The following is a 26,482-nucleotide window of genomic DNA, read 5'->3' as shown; positions in this document are numbered from 1 at the left end:
ATGGCCTTGCCCTTTCCTTTACTGATGGCCCTGCTGGTGCTCAGCTGCCAGGCGACCTGCTCTCTGGGCTGTGATCTGCCTCAGGCCCACAGCCTGGGGACCAGGAGGGCCTTGATACTCCTGGGACGAATGAGGAGAATCTCCCCTCTGTCCTGCCTGAAGGACAGAAATGACTTCGGATTCCCCCAGGAAGACTTGGATGGCCACCAGCTGCAGAAGGCCCGAGCCATCTCTGTCCTCCATGAGATGACCCAGCAGAGCTTCAACCTCTTCTGCACAGAGGGCTCATCGGCTGCTTGGGATGAGAGCCTCTTGGACAAACTCTGCACTGGACTCTATCAGCAGCTGGACGACCTGGAAGCCTGTCTGATGCCGGAGGTGGGGGTGGAAGAGACTCCCCTGGTGAACGAGGACTTCGCACTGGCCGTGAGGAAATACTTCCAAAGAATCAGTCTCTACCTGAAAGAGAAGAGGCACAGCCCTTGCGCCTGGGAGGTCGTGAGAGCAGAAATCGTGAGATCCTTCTCTTCATCAATAAACATGCGGGGAAGATTAGGGAGGAGGCAATGAGACCTGGTCCGACGTGGAAACGACTCTCATGGACGAGTACACACTATCGCACTTTCCTGAGCTCTCCGGTCGCCAAGACTGTCACTTCTGCTACAATCATGACATGAAGTGCCTCAAGTTTGTCAGATGCCTTCAGGGTGTTCAGCAGCGTCATGTTCAACCCTGCAGGGACTGGTACTTACAGACGACCGTGCAAATGTATCTATCTATTTATTTATTTAAATGTTTATTTATCTAACTGTTGACAAGATTGAAATTGTTTTTGTCAATACGCCTTTATACTGTGCTTAATAGAACAAAATATATTCTTTGTATTTTGTGAAACTATTATATTGCTTTCTGCATTAAATTTTTACTATAGAAAAATGCTTGTATTTGTTTATTCTTTAAAAAGAAAGTCCAAGCCTGTCTCTACAACCTGACGTAAAGACAGATGGTACAATTCATCTCCTCAACATTAGTGTATTCGAGCTATCGGTAAAAATGAACTTCACCTAAAAGAGGTTGTTTGTTCCCCTCAGAATATGGATGTGAACATGCTCTCTTCTATCTTTGATTCTTGGAGGGAAAGAGAGCTCAAAAGAAACACACTCATACTTAATATCAGTTATGTGAAACAGTATAATGAGAAAATGAAACAACCAATAAAATTCTCTCTGCAGAAGGTAGATGGAAGCATGTCAGGAAATAGAAATAAAATTACCGATACGCCCCACAAATTGCTAGACATGTAAGTGCAAATGTCCAGCACTAGTTGGACACAGGAATTTGCAATTGGCAAGGAATTCAATGCCTGGAGGATCATAATGGCAACTGAAAGTGCAGAAATGAAGTTGGTCATGTGGGAAGAGATGACAGAGGGAGAAACAGACATTGTCTGGATTCTAAGGACCTTCAAACTTTAAAGGAAGTGGACAGAAGAGCCACAGATGAAGAAGATGGAATAGCCATCCATTATAAGGACTCACCCTTTGGAGACAAAGACGGTAAATGTCTTTTCTAAACAATAAATGTGCTGAGAAGAGGAATCAGTAGATTCCACAGAAGGTGTGAACTCAAACTGCCCACTACATTGGAAAATAGACCGTACTGGCAACCTTAGTGACATCTGGTTTGTAGAACGAATAAGCAGAAACCATACTGGAGTCGGTAGAAGTGAAATGAGAGAAAAGAAGTTAGTGACCCTGAGGGAAAGACAGAAATTTGAAGAAATCGGGAAAAGAATGCGGGGTTTTTTGTGTGTATAGTTTTTCCCATTTTGCAATACATACTTTTTTCATGGTTAGAAGACATTTTTTATATATACATATATACAGACACACACACACACACACACACACACACACACACACACACACAGAGAATATTGTTTATGAATATTCATGAGATAGAAAGCTGATTGTCAGCCCTTGTGCCCATGATGTGAGGGCCAGATTCCTACTGGCAGCACGCCCATTACCACAAATTGCATTTGTACCCTGTGTCCCCCACCCGATAATGCCCGAACTCCCTCTCCCTCCCTCAACCCCCTTACTCCACTTTGTAGCCCATGGAATGCTCTGTCCCTCTGCAAGTCCAACACACTGCTATGGACTTTCTTTCCTTCCTTCTTTCTCTCACAGCTCCTTACATAAGTGAGCACATGTGATATTTATACCTCTGTGCTTTGCTTATTTCACTCAACATAAATTTCTCCAGGCTCATCCATGTTGTTGCAAATGGGAGTATGTCATTCTTTTTTGTGGCAGAGTAGTATTCCATGCTCTGTGTTGTGGGGAGGGGGGGGTGTATTTAAATGTATATGTCACAGTTTCCTTATTCATTCATCCATTAAAGGATATTGTTATATTTACTGTAAAAGAAAATTGTTCTAGTTAAGTCTGTACTGTCACTTTGCCCAAAAACTCTCTGGAGCCACATCATGTTTGCTATCCGGGATTTAACGACTTTATGCATAGTTGAGAGAATTGCAGAACCAAGACTGAGCTGTCATGTTCACGGTCCGGGCAGGAGTCCGGTGAGCGCTCTTCCTCCCCACGCGCAGGGTCTGGCAGTGCACCTCGCTCACTCACATGCTGTCGGCACCCCGCGCTCTCCCGCAGTGTGTGCACCCAGTCAAGCGGACACGCAATGTGTACAAGTGGCGTCTAGTGTTAACTAAACCGACAGTTACTACATGAGCAAGTGAGGAAAAGTTTCCTGTCTAGAAAGAATGACCAAAGTGCACTCTCATTATGCAACCACCCCGTGAAGGAGAATCTGGCCAAGGTGATGCTGGCTCTGTTGGGAGGAACTCTTCTTCGAGGCACGTGTACTGGCTCTGGAACAATTAACCAATCAGACCTGATATTTACAAAGGAGTAAAAAGCAAACATGAAAATGATCGAGAAAGGCTATTTAAAATCGGAATGTATGTTTTCCTCCTCCTGCCCAGGGTCTCTTCCATCTCCTGCACCACACAGGGCTCCAGAGACTCTAGTGAGTCATCGAGTCCAGTGAGGAATTTCAGCCCTCGTGCGGGGGAAGTTGGAGATCTGTTGGATAATCTCATGGGGAACAGAGGTGGCTTGAGCCTTTTGGAATTTGCCACCATCCAGCTGCTCCAGGGGAACTGAATACGTTCTCCTCCTTCGGATGGGAAAAAAGGAAGATTCTCCCACCTGGGTGCAGAACTGTGGTCGGTCGGTCTCCTGCCTTGGCAGGTCACGGACCTGGGTCAGGTCACAGCGAACGGTGCAGAGAGAACTGGAGCACATCATCTTCAGTGTCACCAGGTGATAGAATTTGGATGTGTTGTCCCCACCGAAACTCATGTGGAAATCTGGTCCTCAATGTGGCAGTGCTGGAAGCTGAGTCATGGGGGGCGGATCCCTCATGAATGGATTCATGTTCTCCCTGGGGGAAGTGGGGCCCTAGTGAAATCTTGCTCTATTAGTTCCCTGGAGAGCTGGTTGTATAAAAGACCCTGGCATCTCCTCCCTGCCTCTCTTGCTTCCTCTCACCATGTGATCTGCTTGTACCCGCCAGTGCCTGCCGTTTTCCACCATGAGTAGAGGAAGCCTGAGGTCCATGCCAGAATCAGCTGTCCCAGAATCATAAGACAAACAAACCTCTGTTCTTTCCAAATTACCTAGTCTCAGATATTCTCTTAGAGCAACACAAAATGGGCCAATGCACCAGGGAGGAGGTAGCGCGGCCACTGGGGGGATGGAGGTGTCGGGCATCGACCCAGCTGCTATCAGCACCTTCTTGCATGTGAGAGTCTGACACGGCGAGCCCAGGGTTTGCAGCTTTTGGGCTTGTCCCAGTTTTGTTTCCACTTCCTTTCACTTTGTCTTCCATTTACGAGCCTCAGATAATGTCATGACTTCAACACTGCGCTCGTGTTATTACACTGGAAGTTCAACACGTTCATCAAAAATGAAAGAAATCTCAATCCAGTAGGAAATATTCATACAAATGAGAACCAATGTTGAAATAAATACGTCTCAATATATGTCTCTTTTCAAATTCTAGCACTTAGAGATTTGATCCTGTACAGCATTATTAAATTTCTTCGATTGCACTGAAATACAAGTTGCCTCCTCTGTCTGCATTTCCCTATTAAAGGACTCATTCACTAGATTTGATGTCTTCCACCTTTCTTCACAGGAGCCATAGCTCATATTTTCCGACATAATCGATAGATAATAGCAGCATAGAGCTGAGGCATTAATTCATTAGTTCTCTTCGTCTGTCACCAGTAATGTGTTGACTGCATATACATGAGTGATAACATGCTTGGCAATGTGGATCCAGTTATAACTGAGACAGGGAAACTGTGAGAAAACTTTAGTAGTTGTCAGTACTAGTTTTCCAGTGGAAATTGGAGAGATTAAATCACATAAACTTGCAAGTTACTTGCTGAGAATCTGAACATAGTAAAAAAAGTTACCGTGAGTATTGATATAACAAATATCGTAATCCTCTGTAGAGTCTGCATTCAACCGAGTCAAGCCAAGAGAAGCTTTCAGTGCAGCTCCCTTGACACGCTCAGGGCCAGTCACATTGGTGCCTCTCAAATGGAAACTCCACGAGGGGGACCGTCTGCAGGCCTGTGCAGGAGCAGAGCCCAGGCTGCCAGTGTTAGAGCAGTGCCTGGTGCAGAAGAGAAACTGCCCAGCACCCTTGAAGCACCTTCCGGGGAACCGGTGTGGCAGGAAGTCGAGTGACAGAAAATGGCTGCTCTGTGAACAGTTTACAAACGAAATACTAATCTGTCCTTCACAGTCAGTCAGTTTCACCCACGTTTGGTGATATATTTTGAAGCAGGGATCTAAAAAAAGAAAATTGGAAAGGACAGAAAAAAGGTTTAAAAATATACGGAGTATATATATTGTATAAAAATACATGTAGTATATCTATTTTCTTCTTATTCAAAAATAATATATATGTAAATATATGTAAACATAAGTATACCTATGAATCTAACTGTATATACATATATAATCCAACATTATAAATATATAAATATTAGATAATATGTAATACTGTATGTATAATTATCTTTACATATAATATAAACAAAGTATTTACATTGACATATAATTACCTATGCATATAAAATATATATAATTTTAAGCATATATAAAATGCATTTAAATATATAAGTTATTTGTATTGGGGCTTTTTTTGAAGGGAGGGTGAGTGGACATTCCTTGATTTTCAACCACGGATAATCACAATACTAATTCAAAAGCTGTTTCCTGGGCTGGAATTAGGGAGTACTTTCCTCAAGCCAAAAATTTAAGGAGGCCGCAATCTAAGGAATCGACACAAATGATATTTCCATGCCGTATGAAAAATGAAAATTAGTGAAAAACTATCCAGGAGAAACAAAGTAATACAATTTTAAGCAAAGACCAGAAATGACCGTGCACTTGCAAATCCCTCAGAGTCTCACCAGGGAGAAGGGAGACTGTGGCAATTGCATGGTCATCAAGTGTGGCAAATTGCACTCACTCTATGCCACTCTCACCCACGAGCGTTGAAGGTTCTGACCGGCTAAATGCCCTCAACTGCTCCTACACGACACTGCTCCTTTTTCTTCCTAGCAACACAAGTCACGGTGGCGTTCTGCGAAAGAAGTTTCAGCAACCTCAGGTGAAAGAGCAATGATCGAAGATTAATCCTGAATCACAAGAAACCTAAACATGGCAGTTCTGTCCGTTGAAAAGTAAAGTAGCACCTTGCAAATATCGTGGAGTTTCCCTCCTTTAATGCTAGGAAAGTAAAATTACATAAAAACGATCTAAATCAAATAATGCCGCTTTAATTTGCCTAGATTCCTTTTTTCAAAGACTTGAACGTCCTGACTCAGAAACATGGGCCACTGAAAACTCCGACGACCCCACAGGGGGGCGCACGTCCCTCCTCCCGGCCCCGGCCCCGGCCCCGGCCCCGACTCCATCCCTGTTCCCGGCCCCAGCCCCGGCCCCGGCCCCGGTCCCGGCCCCGGCCCCGGCCCCGGCTCCGTCCCTGTTCCCGGCCCCGGCCCCGGTCCCGGCCCCAGTCACGGTCCCGGCGGTATCACCGCCGTCGTCCCCGCTCACTCGCCCGAGGCTCCCGCACTCGGGCTGCTCCCGGACCCGCTGTCTACCCGGCTCCCCTTTCCCAGGCTGTCCCGGCCTCGCGTCCCCCACTCCTGCGGAATCTGTGACCATCACAGCCCGTGCGGTCGCGAGCGAGCCCTCGGGTCCCGACTCAATGGGTTTCCCCGTCAAACTCAGTCTCGCTGCGGCTTCTACGCGAAAGAAAGCCCCGAGCACAGGGAGCAGCTCAGACACTCACGGCCCTCACCGAAGAAAACTGGGTCGCGCCAAGCCGCGGCGGAGCTCTCTCCGCAGCCATCGGAGGAAAATGTTCTCCACACTATTTAAGCAGCACCGGTTCGGCGCGACAAGCGGCGACGTCTGCTCTCTCGGGCTGTGGCACCCTCTGAAACCAAAAGCGGCCGAGTCCGTCCGCGTTTCCGGAACCGGAGGCTCAGAAAAGGCCGTTCGCGCGCCCTCTCGCGGCCGCCTCGAGAATCACTGAAATTCTCAATGGTCCACATCTGCCTGCTCATGGCGGGAGTGGTGCTCTGCTCCGTCCCTGCCTGCTCATCTGTCTGGGGCATGCCTTCCAGCCATGGCCTGGAAAACCGGCAAGCCATCATGCTAGTGAGACGGATGAAAAAGATCCCATCTCACTCATGCTTCAAGGACAGGAAGAACTTCAATTTTCCTTGGACAGGAGAAAATATCACCCCAATCCAGAAGACACATGCCACCTGTTTCCGTGGTCAGATGCTCCAGCAGATCCTCAGCCTCCTCAAAAGAGAGAACAGCCATACTGCTTGGGATGCGATCCTCCTCGATAAACTACTCTTCAGCATTGAGAAGAGCCTGCGACAAGTGCAGATGACAAATGGAGAAACTCTCTCTTGTCCTGATTTGGGAAATGACGTTCGGAAGTATTTCCAAGAAATGATTGGTTATCTGAGGGAAAAGAAATACAGCCCCTGTGCCTGGGAGGTGGTCAGAGTGGAAATTGAAGTGCGCTTAGTCCTCATTCACCGCCTTCAGAGCAACGTCAGGAAATGACGTAGAAGTTATACTCAGGACCCTCCCTAACCAATTACACGATTGTTTACCAGGCCCCCCAAAGCAAGCTAAACTCACACATTTGCACCAGCTGAAAAACATCTGAATCCTAAATCATGGGATTATGTAAAACATACGTTCTACATCGTGAATTTACAGTAGAATGATTAGAGAGAATAACATGGTGTCTTGTCCTAAATAAATACTGTCATGATTTATAATTTTCATTATCTGTTTCAATTCTTGAGTGGTGCTTGTTGTTTCCGAAGTTGGAAGTTTAATTGTTTACAGACATGGTTCTTCAGTCTAGAATTTGGTGAAGGGCATTTGTCAGTCAAGTTGATGCTCGCTCCTGTAACAGAACAAAAGAAAACCACCAGTAGTTAGATGATAATACAAACTTATCTTTCCTTTATAGAAGAGCTCAGTGTTGGCCTCCTCTGAGCGGGGTTTCAGGGACCTCACAACCTACTATTTTGCAGCTTTGCCATCATCAACATATAAGTTCAAACAGGTTTGCGACGCTTGAGGCTACTGTGCTCAGTCGATATGGAAAAAATTATATGGTGGATCACTTGTAGGATGCTTTGAAGGACCCATGCTGCACAGGGTGAACATCACTTCCACCCGTATTTACTCAGCCTGGATTCATGCTCGTCGGATACCTAAGTGCAAAGGAGAGGGGAAAGAGAGTCCGACTGGGGGATTAGTGAGAAGAGAATATATGTTCTTTGAATAAGACCACTCTTTATTTTCACACTGTGCGTACTAACAGTATTTGTAAGAGAAAATTAACTGGCATTCTTGCTAGGCACAGTTTATTTCAAAATCTGATGCCAACTCTGATTCCACAATTTAGACTCAGGGAAAACGACACGGATGTCATTCATTAAAGTTCACAGCGACACTGACTGAATCTTGGAAAGAGTTAAGTGATTCCCAAAGGCACAGGCCAAAATTGAAAAACAGACAAGTGTATAGGGACAAGGTCCCCAAACACATTGTAACATTCACATCGTCTCCGTATTATCGGAAAAGACAAGGAATGTGCGATCAGGCAAGGCGTTGCGCTTCCTTGAGGGGCACTGAAGTAAAAGTGGAAGGTGGGTCTTCCATTTGCAACCAGGCCCTGTGGCACATCCTGAGGTTCTAAATATTAAAACTACAAATGGGAAGAAAGCATCTCTACAATCAAGTGTTTGTGTTTTGTTTTTTAAATCGTCACAAAATCTTCCATTACAATTTCCCTGCATGAAGCGGGAAGAGCTTACAAATTCTTTAGATCTATTGTCTTCCCAATTCATGTCTCCAGTATGTATTGGTATTATTCTTTCCACTGTTATTATAATGATTATTCCTTTCATAAATATTGACTGAGCTCCGGAAATGATAGGAACTAGGCTAAGATGCCCAGGAAACAAGACCGCATAAGACGACTCCTCTGGCCAAGAGTAACTTACGGACTCATGGCGACCTATATTCTTAAGACGAAGTTCATTCGAAGGTTCAGTGTAATAAAGACATCATCTCTGACAGCTAGGAGAAATAATATAGCCATGTGTAAAGAAGGGGTGTCCTTTGAAATTGTGAATTCCCTTGCTTCTTGCTGGAGACATGACAAGACGATGAGTCAACTTCTGAGTCCATTTATCCACAAGGAGAAAACAAGGGATGCATTTCTCGCTTCCCCGTTATCCAGAGAGCATATTGCACTCTCACAAGTTTGCCTTTTCTGTGTGCAAACTCTTGTGGTTGTTGTGTCTCCCTTGACTCTCTTGAAAGCTGGATCCAGCAAAGCTGAAACCAACCCCTGGACCAGCAGTGATTGCTTTTCCTGGAGCCCATGCCCGTTTGCTACCTTTGACCTGCGTCCCTTCCACCACTTTTCTTCTGCTCTGCCGCATCCCCTCATCTGCCCCTTGGCTGGGCTCAATTTAGCTAAATTATCCTTCGTCGTGTCCTTTGCAGTGGGATATTGCTTTCCTTGTGACGTTTGATCACACTGAGGTACATATATTGGCTTTCTTGGTATTCCCATTCCTTGGGAGGGAAAATGCAGCAACTTTCCTTTCTATGTAAAAGGAAATGGGAAAGAAAGATCTCTGGTGTCTCGCCAGCGGTACACAACAATTGAACAGCCATTTATTTTCATCACACCTACATCCCATTGTTGCCATTTATGACAAAGATGGCTTCCTTTGGTTTAATAAGATTCCATTAGAATTGGAATCTCCGACTGATGTTTGGTTGGAAATTTGAACTTCGGTGCAAAACAAAATTTTCTTTTTAAATAAAATTGATGTTCTCTCCATCGTGCATTCTTCTTGGGATGGTATTGCTCCCAAAAGTGTGAAAATTAGTTCCTAGAGGTGTTAACAAATCTTAGTCATTACAATAATTTGTGGTTCTCCAAAGCCCAAATCTAAGAAAACCTGTCCCTTATTACTAATTTTTATTTCCCTCGGGTTTTCTTGTGTATCAAGAAGCATTGACATTGAGTTCTCGGAAGATCCACAGAGCATATGCAGCATGAGCAATACAAGCCTACGGTGAATAGACGATCGCTTGATCTCAAAATCATGTCTCGAGATGTGGCCTCCACACGAATACATATGGACTGCCTTTGGCTGTCTCGTGGATGGAGCTGAGGTTTGCTCCTGAGTGCTACTGAATGAGTTAATGGCTTTGAGAATTAAATGCAAAGAATTTGTGCTTTATTATGTGGCTCTGCTAAAGTTATTCGCCACATCAATAATGAAGTCGAGTGCTAAAAAGAAATAAAAGTTGACCGCACCTGGGGGAACATCCGGGAGGTGGCACAGTGACAATGTATTCTATCGTATGGAACAAAATTTAAAGTTAGGTACACTAGAAATTAATGGGAAGAAAATAATTGAATTGATAGATAATTTTTAGCAGTTTTGAAAGATATTTAAGTATGTCATTACATTGGTATTGTGTATTTTTGTAACATGAATTTGCATGTGAAATTTGACTCATTACAATTTATATAAGTCAATAGATGACACAAAAAGGAGCTCAGCAAATAAACTTATAAAGCCAAGTCAAATCAATAACTTTGAAACTTAAGTCTTGGCTTAAAATTTTTATAGAGACCTTCTTAAACATGCATTGAATGCAAAAAGTTAACCTCACACTTTCTTTTCTACGTATAAACCTGAGCTACAGATACGGTCCGTAAATAATTGCACGATATACCCCCGCCTTTGTAGCTTATCACAGGAGGGTCAATTCGGAAAAAACAATTTAACCAGGCTCTGGAGGAAAGGGATGAGCAGGCCACCATGAAAGAAATAAAAGAGAAAAGAAAAAGGTGGAGAAACGCTGCTCTCAAAGTATGTAGAGAGTGCATAAAGAAAGCAAAAACAGAAGTAGAAAGGAAGACACGGGCATCCAAAAAATGGAAACTAGTGTGTTCCCTATTTAAGACACATGCACAAAGCAAGCTCTTCAGAGAACCTAGCGGCTAAGGCTCAGAGTCGCCCATCTCAGCCAGGCCAGCAGCATCTGCGAGATCCCCAATGGCCTTGCCCTTTCCTTTACTGATGGCCCTGCTGGTGCTCAGCTGCCAGGCGACCTGCTCTCTGGGCTGTGATCTGCCTCAGGCCCACAGCCTGGGGACCAGGAGGGCCTTGATACTCCTGGGACGAATGAGGAGAATCTCCCCTCTGTCCTGCCTGAAGGACAGAAATGACTTCGGATTCCCCCAGGAAGACTTGGATGGCCACCAGCTGCAGAAGGCCCGAGCCATCTCTGTCCTCCATGAGATGACCCAGCAGAGCTTCAACCTCTTCTGCACAGAGGGCTCATCGGCTGCTTGGGATGAGAGCCTCTTGGACAAACTCTGCACTGGACTCTATCAGCAGCTGGACGACCTGGAAGCCTGTCTGATGCCGGAGGTGGGGGTGGAAGAGACTCCCCTGGTGAACGAGGACTTCGCACTGGCCGTGAGGAAATACTTCCAAAGAATCAGTCTCTACCTGAAAGAGAAGAGGCACAGCCCTTGCGCCTGGGAGGTCGTGAGAGCAGAAATCGTGAGATCCTTCTCTTCATCAATAAACATGCGGGGAAGATTAGGGAGGAGGCAATGAGACCTGGTCCGACGTGGAAACGACTCTCATGGACGAGTACACACTATCGCACTTTCCTGAGCTCTCCGGTCGCCAAGACTGTCACTTCTGCTACAATCATGACATGAAGTGCCTCAAGTTTGTCAGATGCCTTCAGGGTGTTCAGCAGCGTCATGTTCAACCCTGCAGGGACTGGTACTTACAGACGACCGTGCAAATGTATCTATCTATTTATTTATTTAAATGTTTATTTATCTAACTGTTGACAAGATTGAAATTGTTTTTGTCAATACGCCTTTATACTGTGCTTAATAGAACAAAATATATTCTTTGTATTTTGTGAAACTATTATATTGCTTTCTGCATTAAATTTTTACTATAGAAAAATGCTTGTATTTGTTTATTCTTTAAAAAGAAAGTCCAAGCCTGTCTCTACAACCTGACGTAAAGACAGATGGTACAATTCATCTCCTCAACATTAGTGTATTCGAGCTATCGGTAAAAATGAACTTCACCTAAAAGAGGTTGTTTGTTCCCCTCAGAATATGGATGTGAACATGCTCTCTTCTATCTTTGATTCTTGGAGGGAAAGAGAGCTCAAAAGAAACACACTCATACTTAATATCAGTTATGTGAAACAGTATAATGAGAAAATGAAACAACCAATAAAATTCTCTCTGCAGAAGGTAGATGGAAGCATGTCAGGAAATAGAAATAAAATTACCGATACGCCCCACAAATTGCTAGACATGTAAGTGCAAATGTCCAGCACTAGTTGGACACAGGAATTTGCAATTGGCAAGGAATTCAATGCCTGGAGGATCATAATGGCAACTGAAAGTGCAGAAATGAAGTTGGTCATGTGGGAAGAGATGACAGAGGGAGAAACAGACATTGTCTGGATTCTAAGGACCTTCAAACTTTAAAGGAAGTGGACAGAAGAGCCACAGATGAAGAAGATGGAATAGCCATCCATTATAAGGACTCACCCTTTGGAGACAAAGACGGTAAATGTCTTTTCTAAACAATAAATGTGCTGAGAAGAGGAATCAGTAGATTCCACAGAAGGTGTGAACTCAAACTGCCCACTACATTGGAAAATAGACCGTACTGGCAACCTTAGTGACATTTGGTTTGTAGAACGAATAAGCAGAAACCATACTGGAGTCGGTAGAAGTGAAATGAGAGAAAAGAAGTTAGTGACCCTGAGGGAAAGACAGAAATTTGAAGAAATCGGGAAAAGAATGCGGGGTTTTTTGTGTGTATAGTTTTTCCCATTTTGCAATACATACTTTTTTCATGGTTAGAAGACATTTTTTATATATACATATATACAGACACACACACACACACACACACAGAGAATATTGTTTATGAATATTCATGAGATAGAAAGCTGATTGTCAGCCCTTGTGCCCATGATGTGAGGGCCAGATTCCTACTGGCAGCACGCCCATTACCACAAATTGCATTTGTACCCTGTGTCCCCCACCCGATAATGCCCGAACTCCCTCTCCCTCCCTCAACCCCCTTACTCCACTTTGTAGCCCATGGAATGCTCTGTCCCTCTGCAAGTCCAACACACTGCTATGGACTTTCTTTCCTTCCTTCTTTCTCTCACAGCTCCTTACATAAGTGAGCACATGTGATATTTATACCTCTGTGCTTTGCTTATTTCACTCAACATAAATTTCTCCAGGCTCATCCATGTTGTTGCAAATGGGAGTATGTCATTCTTTTTTGTGGCAGAGTAGTATTCCATGCTCTGTGTTGTGGGGAGGGGGGGGGTGTATTTAAATGTATATGTCACAGTTTCCTTATTCATTCATCCATTAAAGGATATTGTTATATTTACTGTAAAAGAAAATTGTTCTAGTTAAGTCTGTACTGTCACTTTGCCCAAAAACTCTCTGGAGCCACATCATGTTTGCTATCCGGGATTTAACGACTTTATGCATAGTTGAGAGAATTGCAGAACCAAGACTGAGCTGTCATGTTCACGGTCCGGGCAGGAGTCCGGTGAGCGCTCTTCCTCCCCACGCGCAGGGTCTGGCAGTGCACCTCGCTCACTCACATGCTGTCGGCACCCCGCGCTCTCCCGCAGTGTGTGCACCCAGTCAAGCGGACACGCAATGTGTACAAGTGGCGTCTAGTGTTAACTAAACCGACAGTTACTACATGAGCAAGTGAGGAAAAGTTTCCTGTCTAGAAAGAATGACCAAAGTGCACTCTCATTATGCAACCACCCCGTGAAGGAGAATCTGGCCAAGGTGATGCTGGCTCTGTTGGGAGGAACTCTTCTTCGAGGCACATGTACTGGCTCTGGAACAATTAACCAATCAGACCTGATATTTACAAAGGAGTAAAAAGCAAACATGAAAATGATCGAGAAAGGCTATTTAAAATCGGAATGTATGTTTTCCTCCTCCTGCCCAGGGTCTCTTCCATCTCCTGCACCACACAGGGCTCCAGAGACTCTAGTGAGTCATCGAGTCCAGTGAGGAATTTCAGCCCTCGTGCGGGGGAAGTTGGAGATCTGTTGGATAATCTCATGGGGAACAGAGGTGGCTTGAGCCTTTTGGAATTTGCCACCATCCAGCTGCTCCAGGGGAACTGAATACGTTCTCCTCCTTCGGATGGGAAAAAAGGAAGATTCTCCCACCTGGGTGCAGAACTGTGGTCGGTCGGTCTCCTGCCTTGGCAGGTCACGGACCTGGGTCAGGTCACAGCGAACGGTGCAGAGAGAACTGGAGCACATCATCTTCAGTGTCACCAGGTGATAGAATTTGGATGTGTTGTCCCCACCGAAACTCATGTGGAAATCTGGTCCTCAATGTGGCAGTGCTGGAAGCTGAGTCATGGGGGGCGGATCCCTCATGAATGGATTCATGTTCTCCCTGGGGGAAGTGGGGCCCTAGTGAAATCTTGCTCTATTAGTTCCCTGGAGAGCTGGTTGTATAAAAGACCCTGGCATCTCCTCCCTGCCTCTCTTGCTTCCTCTCACCATGTGATCTGCTTGTACCCGCCAGTGCCTGCCGTTTTCCACCATGAGTAGAGGAAGCCTGAGGTCCATGCCAGAATCAGCTGTCCCAGAATCATAAGACAAACAAACCTCTGTTCTTTCCAAATTACCTAGTCTCAGATATTCTCTTAGAGCAACACAAAATGGGCCAATGCACCAGGGAGGAGGTAGCGCGGCCACTGGGGGGATGGAGGTGTCGGGCATCGACCCAGCTGCTATCAGCACCTTCTTGCATGTGAGAGTCTGACACGGCGAGCCCAGGGTTTGCAGCTTTTGGGCTTGTCCCAGTTTTGTTTCCACTTCCTTTCACTTTGTCTTCCATTTACGAGCCTCAGATAATGTCATGACTTCAACACTGCGCTCGTGTTATTACACTGGAAGTTCAACACGTTCATCAAAAATGAAAGAAATCTCAATCCAGTAGGAAATATTCATACAAATGAGAACCAATGTTGAAATAAATACGTCTCAATATATGTCTCTTTTCAAATTCTAGCACTTAGAGATTTGATCCTGTACAGCATTATTAAATTTCTTCGATTGCACTGAAATACAAGTTGCCTCCTCTGTCTGCATTTCCCTATTAAAGGACTCATTCACTAGATTTGATGTCTTCCACCTTTCTTCACAGGAGCCATAGCTCATATTTTCCGACATAATCGATAGATAATAGCAGCATAGAGCTGAGGCATTAATTCATTAGTTCTCTTCGTCTGTCACCAGTAATGTGTTGACTGCATATACATGAGTGATAACATGCTTGGCAATGTGGATCCAGTTATAACTGAGACAGGGAAACTGTGAGAAAACTTTAGTAGTTGTCAGTACTAGTTTTCCAGTGGAAATTGGAGAGATTAAATCACATAAACTTGCAAGTTACTTGCTGAGAATCTGAACATAGTAAAAAAAGTTACCGTGAGTATTGATATAACAAATATCGTAATCCTCTGTAGAGTCTGCATTCAACCGAGTCAAGCCAAGAGAAGCTTTCAGTGCAGCTCCCTTGACACGCTCAGGGCCAGTCACATTGGTGCCTCTCAAATGGAAACTCCACGAGGGGGACCGTCTGCAGGCCTGTGCAGGAGCAGAGCCCAGGCTGCCAGTGTTAGAGCAGTGCCTGGTGCAGAAGAGAAACTGCCCAGCACCCTTGAAGCACCTTCCGGGGAACCGGTGTGGCAGGAAGTCGAGTGACAGAAAATGGCTGCTCTGTGAACAGTTTACAAACGAAATACTAATCTGTCCTTCACAGTCAGTCAGTTTCACCCACGTTTGGTGATATATTTTGAAGCAGGGATCTAAAAAAAGAAAATTGGAAAGGACAGAAAAAAGGTTTAAAAATATACGGAGTATATATATTGTATAAAAATACATGTAGTATATCTATTTTCTTCTTATTCAAAAATAATATATATGTAAATATATGTAAACATAAGTATACCTATGAATCTAACTGTATATACATATATAATCCAACATTATAAATATATAAATATTAGATAATATGTAATACTGTATGTATAATTATCTTTACATATAATATAAACAAAGTATTTACATTGACATATAATTACCTATGCATATAAAATATATATAATTTTAAGCATATATAAAATGCATTTAAATATATAAGTTATTTGTATTGGGGCTTTTTTTGAAGGGAGGGTGAGTGGACATTCCTTGATTTTCAACCACGGATAATCACAATACTAATTCAAAAGCTGTTTCCTGGGCTGGAATTAGGGAGTACTTTCCTCAAGCCAAAAATTTAAGGAGGCCGCAATCTAAGGAATCGACACAAATGATATTTCCATGCCGTATGAAAAATGAAAATTAGTGAAAAACTATCCAGGAGAAACAAAGTAATACAATTTTAAGCAAAGACCAGAAATGACCGTGCACTTGCAAATCCCTCAGAGTCTCACCAGGGAGAAGGGAGACTGTGGCAATTGCATGGTCATCAAGTGTGGCAAATTGCACTCACTCTATGCCACTCTCACCCACGAGCGTTGAAGGTTCTGACCGGCTAAATGCCCTCAACTGCTCCTACACGACACTGCTCCTTTTTCTTCCTAGCAACACAAGTCACGGTGGCGTTCTGCGAAAGAAGTTTCAGCAACCTCAGGTGAAAGAGCAATGATCGAAGATTAATCCTGAATCACAAGAAACCTAAACATGGCAGTTCTGTCCGTTGAAAAGTAAAGTAGCACCTTGCAAATATCGTGGAGTTTCCCTCCTTTAATGCTAGGAAAGTAAAATTACATAAAAACGATCTAAATCAAATAATGCCGCTTTAATTTGCCTAGATTCCTTTTTTCAAAGACTTGAACGTCCTGACTCAGAAACATGGGCCACTGAAAACTCCGACGACCCCACAGGGGGGCGCACGTCCCTCCTCCCGGCCCCGGCCCCGGCCCCGGCCCCGACTCCATCCCTGTTCCCGGCCCCAGCCCCGGCCCCGGCCCCGGTCCCGGCCCCGGCCCCGGCCCCGGCTCCGTCCCTGTTCCCGGCCCCGGCCCCGGTCCCGGCCCCAGTCACGGTCCCGGCGGTATCACCGCCGTCGTCCCCGCTCACTCGCCCGAGGCTCCCGCACTCGGGCTGCTCCCGGACCCGCTGTCTACCCGGCTCCCCTTTCCCAGGCTGTCCCGGCCTCGCGTCCCCCACTCCTGCGGAATCTGTGACCATCACAGCCCGTGCGGTCGCGAGCGAGCCCTCGGGTCCCGACTCAATGGGTTTCCCCGTCAAACTCAGTCTCGCTGCGGCTTCTACGCGAAAGAAAGCCCCGAGCACAGGGAGCAGCTCAGACACTCACGGCCCTCACCGAAGAAAACTGGGTCGCGCCAAGCCGCGGCGGAGCTCTCTCCGCAGCCATCGGAGGAAAATGTTCTCCACACTATTTAAGCAGCACCGGTTCGGCGCGACAAGCGGCGACGTCTGCTCTCTCGGGCTGTGGCACCCTCTGAAACCAAAAGCGGCCGAGTCCGTCCGCGTTTCCGGAACCGGAGGCTCAGAAAAGGCCGTTCGCGCGCCCTCTCGCGGCCGCCTCGAGAATCACTGAAATTCTCAATGGTCCACATCTGCCTGCTCATGGCGGGAGTGGTGCTCTGCTCCGTCCCTGCCTGCTCATCTGTCTGGGGCATGCCTTCCAGCCATGGCCTGGAAAACCGGCAAGCCATCATGCTAGTGAGACGGATGAAAAAGATCCCATCTCACTCATGCTTCAAGGACAGGAAGAACTTCAATTTTCCTTGGACAGGAGAAAATATCACCCCAATCCAGAAGACACATGCCACCTGTTTCCGTGGTCAGATGCTCCAGCAGATCCTCAGCCTCCTCAAAAGAGAGAACAGCCATACTGCTTGGGATGCGATCCTCCTCGATAAACTACTCTTCAGCATTGAGAAGAGCCTGCGACAAGTGCAGATGACAAATGGAGAAACTCTCTCTTGTCCTGATTTGGGAAATGACGTTCGGAAGTATTTCCAAGAAATGATTGGTTATCTGAGGGAAAAGAAATACAGCCCCTGTGCCTGGGAGGTGGTCAGAGTGGAAATTGAAGTGCGCTTAGTCCTCATTCACCGCCTTCAGAGCAACGTCAGGAAATGACGTAGAAGTTATACTCAGGACCCTCCCTAACCAATTACACGATTGTTTACCAGGCCCCCCAAAGCAAGCTAAACTCACACATTTGCACCAGCTGAAAAACATCTGAATCCTAAATCATGGGATTATGTAAAACATACGTTCTACATCGTGAATTTACAGTAGAATGATTAGAGAGAATAACATGGTGTCTTGTCCTAAATAAATACTGTCATGATTTATAATTTTCATTATCTGTTTCAATTCTTGAGTGGTGCTTGTTGTTTCCGAAGTTGGAAGTTTAATTGTTTACAGACATGGTTCTTCAGTCTAGAATTTGGTGAAGGGCATTTGTCAGTCAAGTTGATGCTCGCTCCTGTAACAGAACAAAAGAAAACCACCAGTAGTTAGATGATAATACAAACTTATCTTTCCTTTATAGAAGAGCTCAGTGTTGGCCTCCTCTGAGCGGGGTTTCAGGGACCTCACAACCTACTATTTTGCAGCTTTGCCATCATCAACATATAAGTTCAAACAGGTTTGCGACGCTTGAGGCTACTGTGCTCAGTCGATATGGAAAAAATTATATGGTGGATCACTTGTAGGATGCTTTGAAGGACCCATGCTGCACAGGGTGAACATCACTTCCACCCGTATTTACTCAGCCTGGATTCATGCTCGTCGGATACCTAAGTGCAAAGGAGAGGGGAAAGAGAGTCCGACTGGGGGATTAGTGAGAAGAGAATATATGTTCTTTGAATAAGACCACTCTTTATTTTCACACTGTGCGTACTAACAGTATTTGTAAGAGAAAATTAACTGGCATTCTTGCTAGGCACAGTTTATTTCAAAATCTGATGCCAACTCTGATTCCACAATTTAGACTCAGGGAAAACGACACGGATGTCATTCATTAAAGTTCACAGCGACACTGACTGAATCTTGGAAAGAGTTAAGTGATTCCCAAAGGCACAGGCCAAAATTGAAAAACAGACAAGTGTATAGGGACAAGGTCCCCAAACACATTGTAACATTCACATCGTCTCCGTATTATCGGAAAAGACAAGGAATGTGCGATCAGGCAAGGCGTTGCGCTTCCTTGAGGGGCACTGAAGTAAAAGTGGAAGGTGGGTCTTCCATTTGCAACCAGGCCCTGTGGCACATCCTGAGGTTCTAAATATTAAAACTACAAATGGGAAGAAAGCATCTCTACAATCAAGTGTTTGTGTTTTGTTTTTTAAATCGTCACAAAATCTTCCATTACAATTTCCCTGCATGAAGCGGGAAGAGCTTACAAATTCTTTAGATCTATTGTCTTCCCAATTCATGTCTCCAGTATGTATTGGTATTATTCTTTCCACTGTTATTATAATGATTATTCCTTTCATAAATATTGACTGAGCTCCGGAAATGATAGGAACTAGGCTAAGATGCCCAGGAAACAAGACCGCATAAGACGACTCCTCTGGCCAAGAGTAACTTACGGACTCATGGCGACCTATATTCTTAGGACGAAGTTCATTCGAAGGTTCAGTGTAATAAAGACATCATCTCTGACAGCTAGGAGAAATAATATAGCCATGTGTAAAGAAGGGGTGTCCTTTGAAATTGTGAATTCCCTTGCTTCTTGCTGGAGACATGACAAGACGATGAGTCAACTTCTGAGTCCATTTATCCACAAGGAGAAAACAAGGGATGCATTTCTCGCTTCCCCGTTATCCAGAGAGCATATTGCACTCTCACAAGTTTGCCTTTTCTGTGTGCAAACTCTTGTGGTTGTTGTGTCTCCCTTGACTCTCTTGAAAGCTGGATCCAGCAAAGCTGAAACCAACCCCTGGACCAGCAGTGATTGCTTTTCCTGGAGCCCATGCCCGTTTGCTACCTTTGACCTGCGTCCCTTCCACCACTTTTCTTCTGCTCTGCCGCATCCCCTCATCTGCCCCTTGGCTGGGCTCAATTTAGCTAAATTATCCTTCGTCGTGTCCTTTGCAGTGGGATATTGCTTTCCTTGTGACGTTTGATCACACTGAGGTACATATATTGGCTTTCTTGGTATTCCCATTCCTTGGGAGGGAAAATGCAGCAACTTTCCTTTCTATGTAAAAGGAAATGGGAAAGAAAGATCTCTGGTGTCTCGCCAGCGGTACACAACAATTGAACAGCCATTTATTTTCATCACACCTACATCCCATTGTTGCCATTTATGACAAAGATGGCTTCCTTTGGTTTAATAAGATTCCATTAGAATTGGAATCTCCGACTGATGTTTGGTTGGAAATTTGAACTTCGGTGCAAAACAAAATTTTCTTTTTAAATAAAATTGATGTTCTCTCCATCGTGCATTCTTCTTGGGATGGTATTGCTCCCAAAAGTGTGAAAATTAGTTCCTAGAGGTGTTAACAAATCTTAGTCATTACAATAATTTGTGGTTCTCCAAAGCCCAAATCTAAGAAAACCTGTCCCTTATTACTAATTTTTATTTCCCTCGGGTTTTCTTGTGTATCAAGAAGCATTGACATTGAGTTCTCGGAAGATCCACAGAGCATATGCAGCATGAGCAATACAAGCCTACGGTGAATAGACGATCGCTTGATCTCAAAATCATGTCTCGAGATGTGGCCTCCACACGAATACATATGGACTGCCTTTGGCTGTCTCGTGGATGGAGCTGAGGTTTGCTCCTGAGTGCTACTGAATGAGTTAATGGCTTTGAGAATTAAATGCAAAGAATTTGTGCTTTATTATGTGGCTCTGCTAAAGTTATTCGCCACATCAATAATGAAGTCGAGTGCTAAAAAGAAATAAAAGTTGACCGCACCTGGGGGAACATCCGGGAGGTGGCACAGTGACAATGTATTCTATCGTATGGAACAAAATTTAAAGTTAGGTACACTAGAAATTAATGGGAAGAAAATAATTGAATTGATAGATAATTTTTAGCAGTTTTGAAAGATATTTAAGTATGTCATTACATTGGTATTGTGTATTTTTGTAACATGAATTTGCATGTGAAATTTGACTCATTACAATTTATATAAGTCAATAGATGACACAAAAAGGAGCTCAGCAAATAAACTTATAAAGCCAAGTCAAATCAATAACTTTGAAACTTAAGTCTTGGCTTAAAATTTTTATAGAGACCTTCTTAAACATGCATTGAATGCAAAAAGTTAACCTCACACTTTCTTTTCTACGTATAAACCTGAGCTACAGATACGGTCCGTAAATAATTGCACGATATACCCCCGCCTTTGTAGCTTATCACAGGAGGGTCAATTCGGAAAAAACAATTTAACCAGGCTCTGGAGGAAAGGGATGAGCAGGCCACCATGAAAGAAATAAAAGAGAAAAGAAAAAGGTGGAGAAACGCTGCTCTCAAAGTATGTAGAGAGTGCATAAAGAAAGCAAAAACAGAAGTAGAAAGGAAGACACGGGCATCCAAAAAATGGAAACTAGTGTGTTCCCTATTTAAGACACATGCACAAAGCAAGCTCTTCAGAGAACCTAGCGGCTAAGGCTCAGAGTCGCCCATCTCAGCCAGGCCAGCAGCATCTGCGAGATCCCCAATGGCCTTGCCCTTTCCTTTACTGATGGCCCTGCTGGTGCTCAGCTGCCAGGCGACCTGCTCTCTGGGCTGTGATCTGCCTCAGGCCCACAGCCTGGGGACCAGGAGGGCCTTGATACTCCTGGGACGAATGAGGAGAATCTCCCCTCTGTCCTGCCTGAAGGACAGAAATGACTTCGGATTCCCCCAGGAAGACTTGGATGGCCACCAGCTGCAGAAGGCCCGAGCCATCTCTGTCCTCCATGAGATGACCCAGCAGAGCTTCAACCTCTTCTGCACAGAGGGCTCATCGGCTGCTTGGGATGAGAGCCTCTTGGACAAACTCTGCACTGGACTCTATCAGCAGCTGGACGACCTGGAAGCCTGTCTGATGCCGGAGGTGGGGGTGGAAGAGACTCCCCTGGTGAACGAGGACTTCGCACTGGCCGTGAGGAAATACTTCCAAAGAATCAGTCTCTACCTGAAAGAGAAGAGGCACAGCCCTTGCGCCTGGGAGGTCGTGAGAGCAGAAATCGTGAGATCCTTCTCTTCATCAATAAACATGCGGGGAAGATTAGGGAGGAGGCAATGAGACCTGGTCCGACGTGGAAACGACTCTCATGGACGAGTACACACTATCGCACTTTCCTGAGCTCTCCGGTCGCCAAGACTGTCACTTCTGCTACAATCATGACATGAAGTGCCTCAAGTTTGTCAGATGCCTTCAGGGTGTTCAGCAGCGTCATGTTCAACCCTGCAGGGACTGGTACTTACAGACGACCGTGCAAATGTATCTATCTATTTATTTATTTAAATGTTTATTTATCTAACTGTTGACAAGATTGAAATTGTTTTTGTCAATACGCCTTTATACTGTGCTTAATAGAACAAAATATATTCTTTGTATTTTGTGAAACTATTATATTGCTTTCTGCATTAAATTTTTACTATAGAAAAATGCTTGTATTTGTTTATTCTTTAAAAAGAAAGTCCAAGCCTGTCTCTACAACCTGACGTAAAGACAGATGGTACAATTCATCTCCTCAACATTAGTGTATTCGAGCTATCGGTAAAAATGAACTTCACCTAAAAGAGGTTGTTTGTTCCCCTCAGAATATGGATGTGAACATGCTCTCTTCTATCTTTGATTCTTGGAGGGAAAGAGAGCTCAAAAGAAACACACTCATACTTAATATCAGTTATGTGAAACAGTATAATGAGAAAATGAAACAACCAATAAAATTCTCTCTGCAGAAGGTAGATGGAAGCATGTCAGGAAATAGAAATAAAATTACCGATACGCCCCACAAATTGCTAGACATGTAAGTGCAAATGTCCAGCACTAGTTGGACACAGGAATTTGCAATTGGCAAGGAATTCAATGCCTGGAGGATCATAATGGCAACTGAAAGTGCAGAAATGAAGTTGGTCATGTGGGAAGAGATGACAGAGGGAGAAACAGACATTGTCTGGATTCTAAGGACCTTCAAACTTTAAAGGAAGTGGACAGAAGAGCCACAGATGAAGAAGATGGAATAGCCATCCATTATAAGGACTCACCCTTTGGAGACAAAGACGGTAAATGTCTTTTCTAAACAATAAATGTGCTGAGAAGAGGAATCAGTAGATTCCACAGAAGGTGTGAACTCAAACTGCCCACTACATTGGAAAATAGACCGTACTGGCAACCTTAGTGACATTTGGTTTGTAGAACGAATTAGCAGAAACCATACTGGAGTCGGTAGAAGTGAAATGAGAGAAAAGAAGTTAGTGACCCTGAGGGAAAGACAGAAATTTGAAGAAATCGGGAAAAGAATGCGGGGTTTTTTGTGTGTATAGTTTTTCCCATTTTGCAATACATACTTTTTTCATGGTTAGAAGACATTTTTTATATATACATATATACAGACACACACACACACACACACACACAGAGAATATTGTTTATGAATATTCATGAGATAGAAAGCTGATTGTCAGCCCTTGTGCCCATGATGTGAGGGCCAGATTCCTACTGGCAGCACGCCCATTAGCACAAATTGCATTTGTACCCTGTGTCCCCCACCCGATAATGCCCGAACTCCCTCTCCCTCCCTCAACCCCCTTACTCCACTTTGTAGCCCATGGAATGCTCTGTCCCTCTGCAAGTCCAACACACTGCTATGGACTTTCTTTCCTTCCTTCTTTCTCTCACAGCTCCTTACATAAGTGAGCACATGTGATATTTATACCTCTGTGCTTTGCTTATTTCACTCAACATAAATTTCTCCAGGCTCATCCATGTTGTTGCAAATGGGAGTATGTCATTCTTTTTTGTGGCAGAGTAGTATTCCATGCTCTGTGTTGTGGGGAGGGGGGGGGTGTATTTAAATGTATATGTCACAGTTTCCTTATTCATTCATCCATTAAAGGATATTGTTATATTTACTGTAAAAGAAAATTGTTCTAGTTAAGTCTGTACTGTCACTTTGCCCAAAAACTCTCTGGAGCCACATCATGTTTGCTATCCGGGATTTAACGACTTTATGCATAGTTGAGAGAATTGCAGAACCAAGACTGAGCTGTCATGTTCACGGTCCGGGCAGGAGTCCGGTGAGTGCTCTTCCTCCCCACGCGCAGGGTCTGGCAGTGCACCTCGCTCACTCACATGCTGTCGGCACCCCGCGCTCTCCCGCAGTGTGTGCACCCAGTCAAGCGGACACGCAATGTGTACAAGTGGCGTCTAGTGTTAACTAAACCGACAGTTACTACATGAGCAAGTGAGGAAAAGTTTCCTGTCTAGAAAGAATGACCAAAGTGCACTCTCATTATGCAACCACCCCGTGAAGGAGAATCTGGCCAAGGTGATGCTGGCTCTGTTGGGAGGAACTCTTCTTCGAGGCACGTGTACTGGCTCTGGAACAATTAACCAATCAGACCTGATATTTACAAAGGAGTAAAAAGCAAACATGAAAATGATCGAGAAAGGCTATTTAAAATCGGAATGTATGTTTTCCTCCTCCTGCCCAGGGTCTCTTCCATCTCCTGCACCACACAGGGCTCCAGAGACTCTAGTGAGTCATCGAGTCCAGTGAGGAATTTCAGCCCTCGTGCGGGGGAAGTTGGAGATCTGTTGGATAATCTCATGGGGAACAGAGGTGGCTTGAGCCTTTTGGAATTTGCCACCATCCAGCTGCTCCAGGGGAACTGAATACGTTCTCCTCCTTCGGATGGGAAAAAAGGAAGATTCTCCCACCTGGGTGCAGAACTGTGGTCGGTCGGTCTCCTGCCTTGGCAGGTCACGGACCTGGGTCAGGTCACAGCGAACGGTGCAGAGAGAACTGGAGCACATCATCTTCAGTGTCACCAGGTGATAGAATTTGGATGTGTTGTCCCCACCGAAACTCATGTGGAAATCTGGTCCTCAATGTGGCAGTGCTGGAAGCTGAGTCATGGGGGGCGGATCCCTCATGAATGGATTCATGTTCTCCCTGGGGGAAGTGGGGCCCTAGTGAAATCTTGCTCTATTAGTTCCCTGGAGAGCTGGTTGTATAAAAGACCCTGGCATCTCCTCCCTGCCTCTCTTGCTTCCTCTCACCATGTGATCTGCTTGTACCCTCCAGTGCCTGCCGTTTTCCACCATGAGTAGAGGAAGCCTGAGGTCCATGCCAGAATCAGCTGTCCCAGAATCATAAGACAAACAAACCTCTGTTCTTTCCAAATTACCTAGTCTCAGATATTCTCTTAGAGCAACACAAAATGGGCCAATGCACCAGGGAGGAGGTAGCGCGGCCACTGGGGGGATGGAGGTGTCGGGCATCGACCCAGCTGCTATCAGCACCTTCTTGCATGTGAGAGTCTGACACGGCGAGCTCAGGGTTTGCAGCTTTTGGGCTTGTCCCAGTTTTGTTTCCACTTCCTTTCACTTTGTCTTCCATTTACGAGCCTCAGATAATGTCATGACTTCAACACTGCGCTCGTGTTATTACACTGGAAGTTCAACACGTTCATCAAAAATGAAAGAAATCTCAATCCAGTAGGAAATATTCATACAAATGAGAACCAATGTTGAAATAAATACGTCTCAATATATGTCTCTTTTCAAATTCTAGCACTTAGAGATTTGATCCTGTACAGCATTATTAAATTTCTTCGATTGCACTGAAATACAAGTTGCCTCCTCTGTCTGCATTTCCCTATTAAAGGACTCATTCACTAGATTTGATGTCTTCCACCTTTCTTCACAGGAGCCATAGCTCATATTTTCCGACATAATCGATAGATAATAGCAGCATAGAGCTGAGGCATTAATTCATTAGTTCTCTTCGTCTGTCACCAGTAATGTGTTGACTGCATATACATGAGTGATAACATGCTTGGCAATGTGGATCCAGTTATAACTGAGACAGGGAAACTGTGAGAAAACTTTAGTAGTTGTCAGTACTAGTTTTCCAGTGGAAATTGGAGAGATTAAATCACATAAACTTGCAAGTTACTTGCTGAGAATCTGAACATAGTAAAAAAATAGTTACCGTGAGTATTGATATAACAAATATCGTAATCCTCTGTAGAGTCTGCATTCAACCGAGTCAAGCCAAGAGAAGCTTTCAGTGCAGCTCCCTTGACACGCTCAGGGCCAGTCACATTGGTGCCTCTCAAATGGAAACTCCACGAGGGGGACCGTCTGCAGGCCTGTGCAGGAGCAGAGCCCAGGCTGCCAGTGTTAGAGCAGTGCCTGGTGCAGAAGAGAAACTGCCCAGCACCCTTGAAGCACCTTCCGGGGAACCGGTGTGGCAGGAAGTCGAGTGACAGAAAATGGCTGCTCTGTGAACAGTTTACAAACGAAATACTAATCTGTCCTTCACAGTCAGTCAGTTTCACCCACGTTTGGTGATATATTTTGAAGCAGGGATCTAAAAAAAGAAAATTGGAAAGGACAGAAAAAAGGTTTAAAAATATACGGAGTATATATATTGTATAAAAATACATGTAGTATATCTATTTTCTTCTTATTCTAAAATAATATATATGTAAATATATGTAAACATAAGTATACCTATGAATCTAACTGTAT

At 44.6% G+C, this 26,482-nt stretch overlaps 3 protein-coding genes across 3 annotated transcripts; all 3 read left to right on the top strand.

Moving 5' to 3' along the window:
• Positions 1-570, top strand: LOC134364799 (interferon alpha-4-like). The gene has a single exon (XM_063080960.1). The coding sequence runs from the start codon at positions 1-3 to the stop codon at positions 568-570; it is 570 nt and encodes a 189-aa protein (XP_062937030.1).
• A 10,165-nt stretch (positions 571-10,735) lies between these two features.
• LOC134364800 (interferon alpha-4-like) lies at positions 10,736-11,305 on the top strand. The gene has a single exon (XM_063080961.1). It carries the CDS (start codon positions 10,736-10,738, stop codon positions 11,303-11,305), a length of 570 nt encoding a protein of 189 aa, XP_062937031.1.
• Positions 11,306-21,451: 10,146 nt separating this feature from the next.
• LOC134364769 (interferon alpha-4-like) lies at positions 21,452-22,021 on the top strand. The gene has a single exon (XM_063080926.1). The coding sequence runs from the start codon at positions 21,452-21,454 to the stop codon at positions 22,019-22,021; it is 570 nt and encodes a 189-aa protein (XP_062936996.1).
• Positions 22,022-26,482: the final 4,461 nt, after the last annotated feature.

Source organism: Cynocephalus volans, chromosome 16, assembly GCF_027409185.1.
Source record: "Cynocephalus volans isolate mCynVol1 chromosome 16, mCynVol1.pri, whole genome shotgun sequence".
In the NCBI taxonomy this organism is placed as follows: domain Eukaryota; kingdom Metazoa; phylum Chordata; class Mammalia; order Dermoptera; family Cynocephalidae; genus Cynocephalus; species Cynocephalus volans.
The sequence above is the reverse complement of the archived record's forward strand: the minus strand, read 5'-3'. Positions and strand labels throughout refer to the sequence as shown.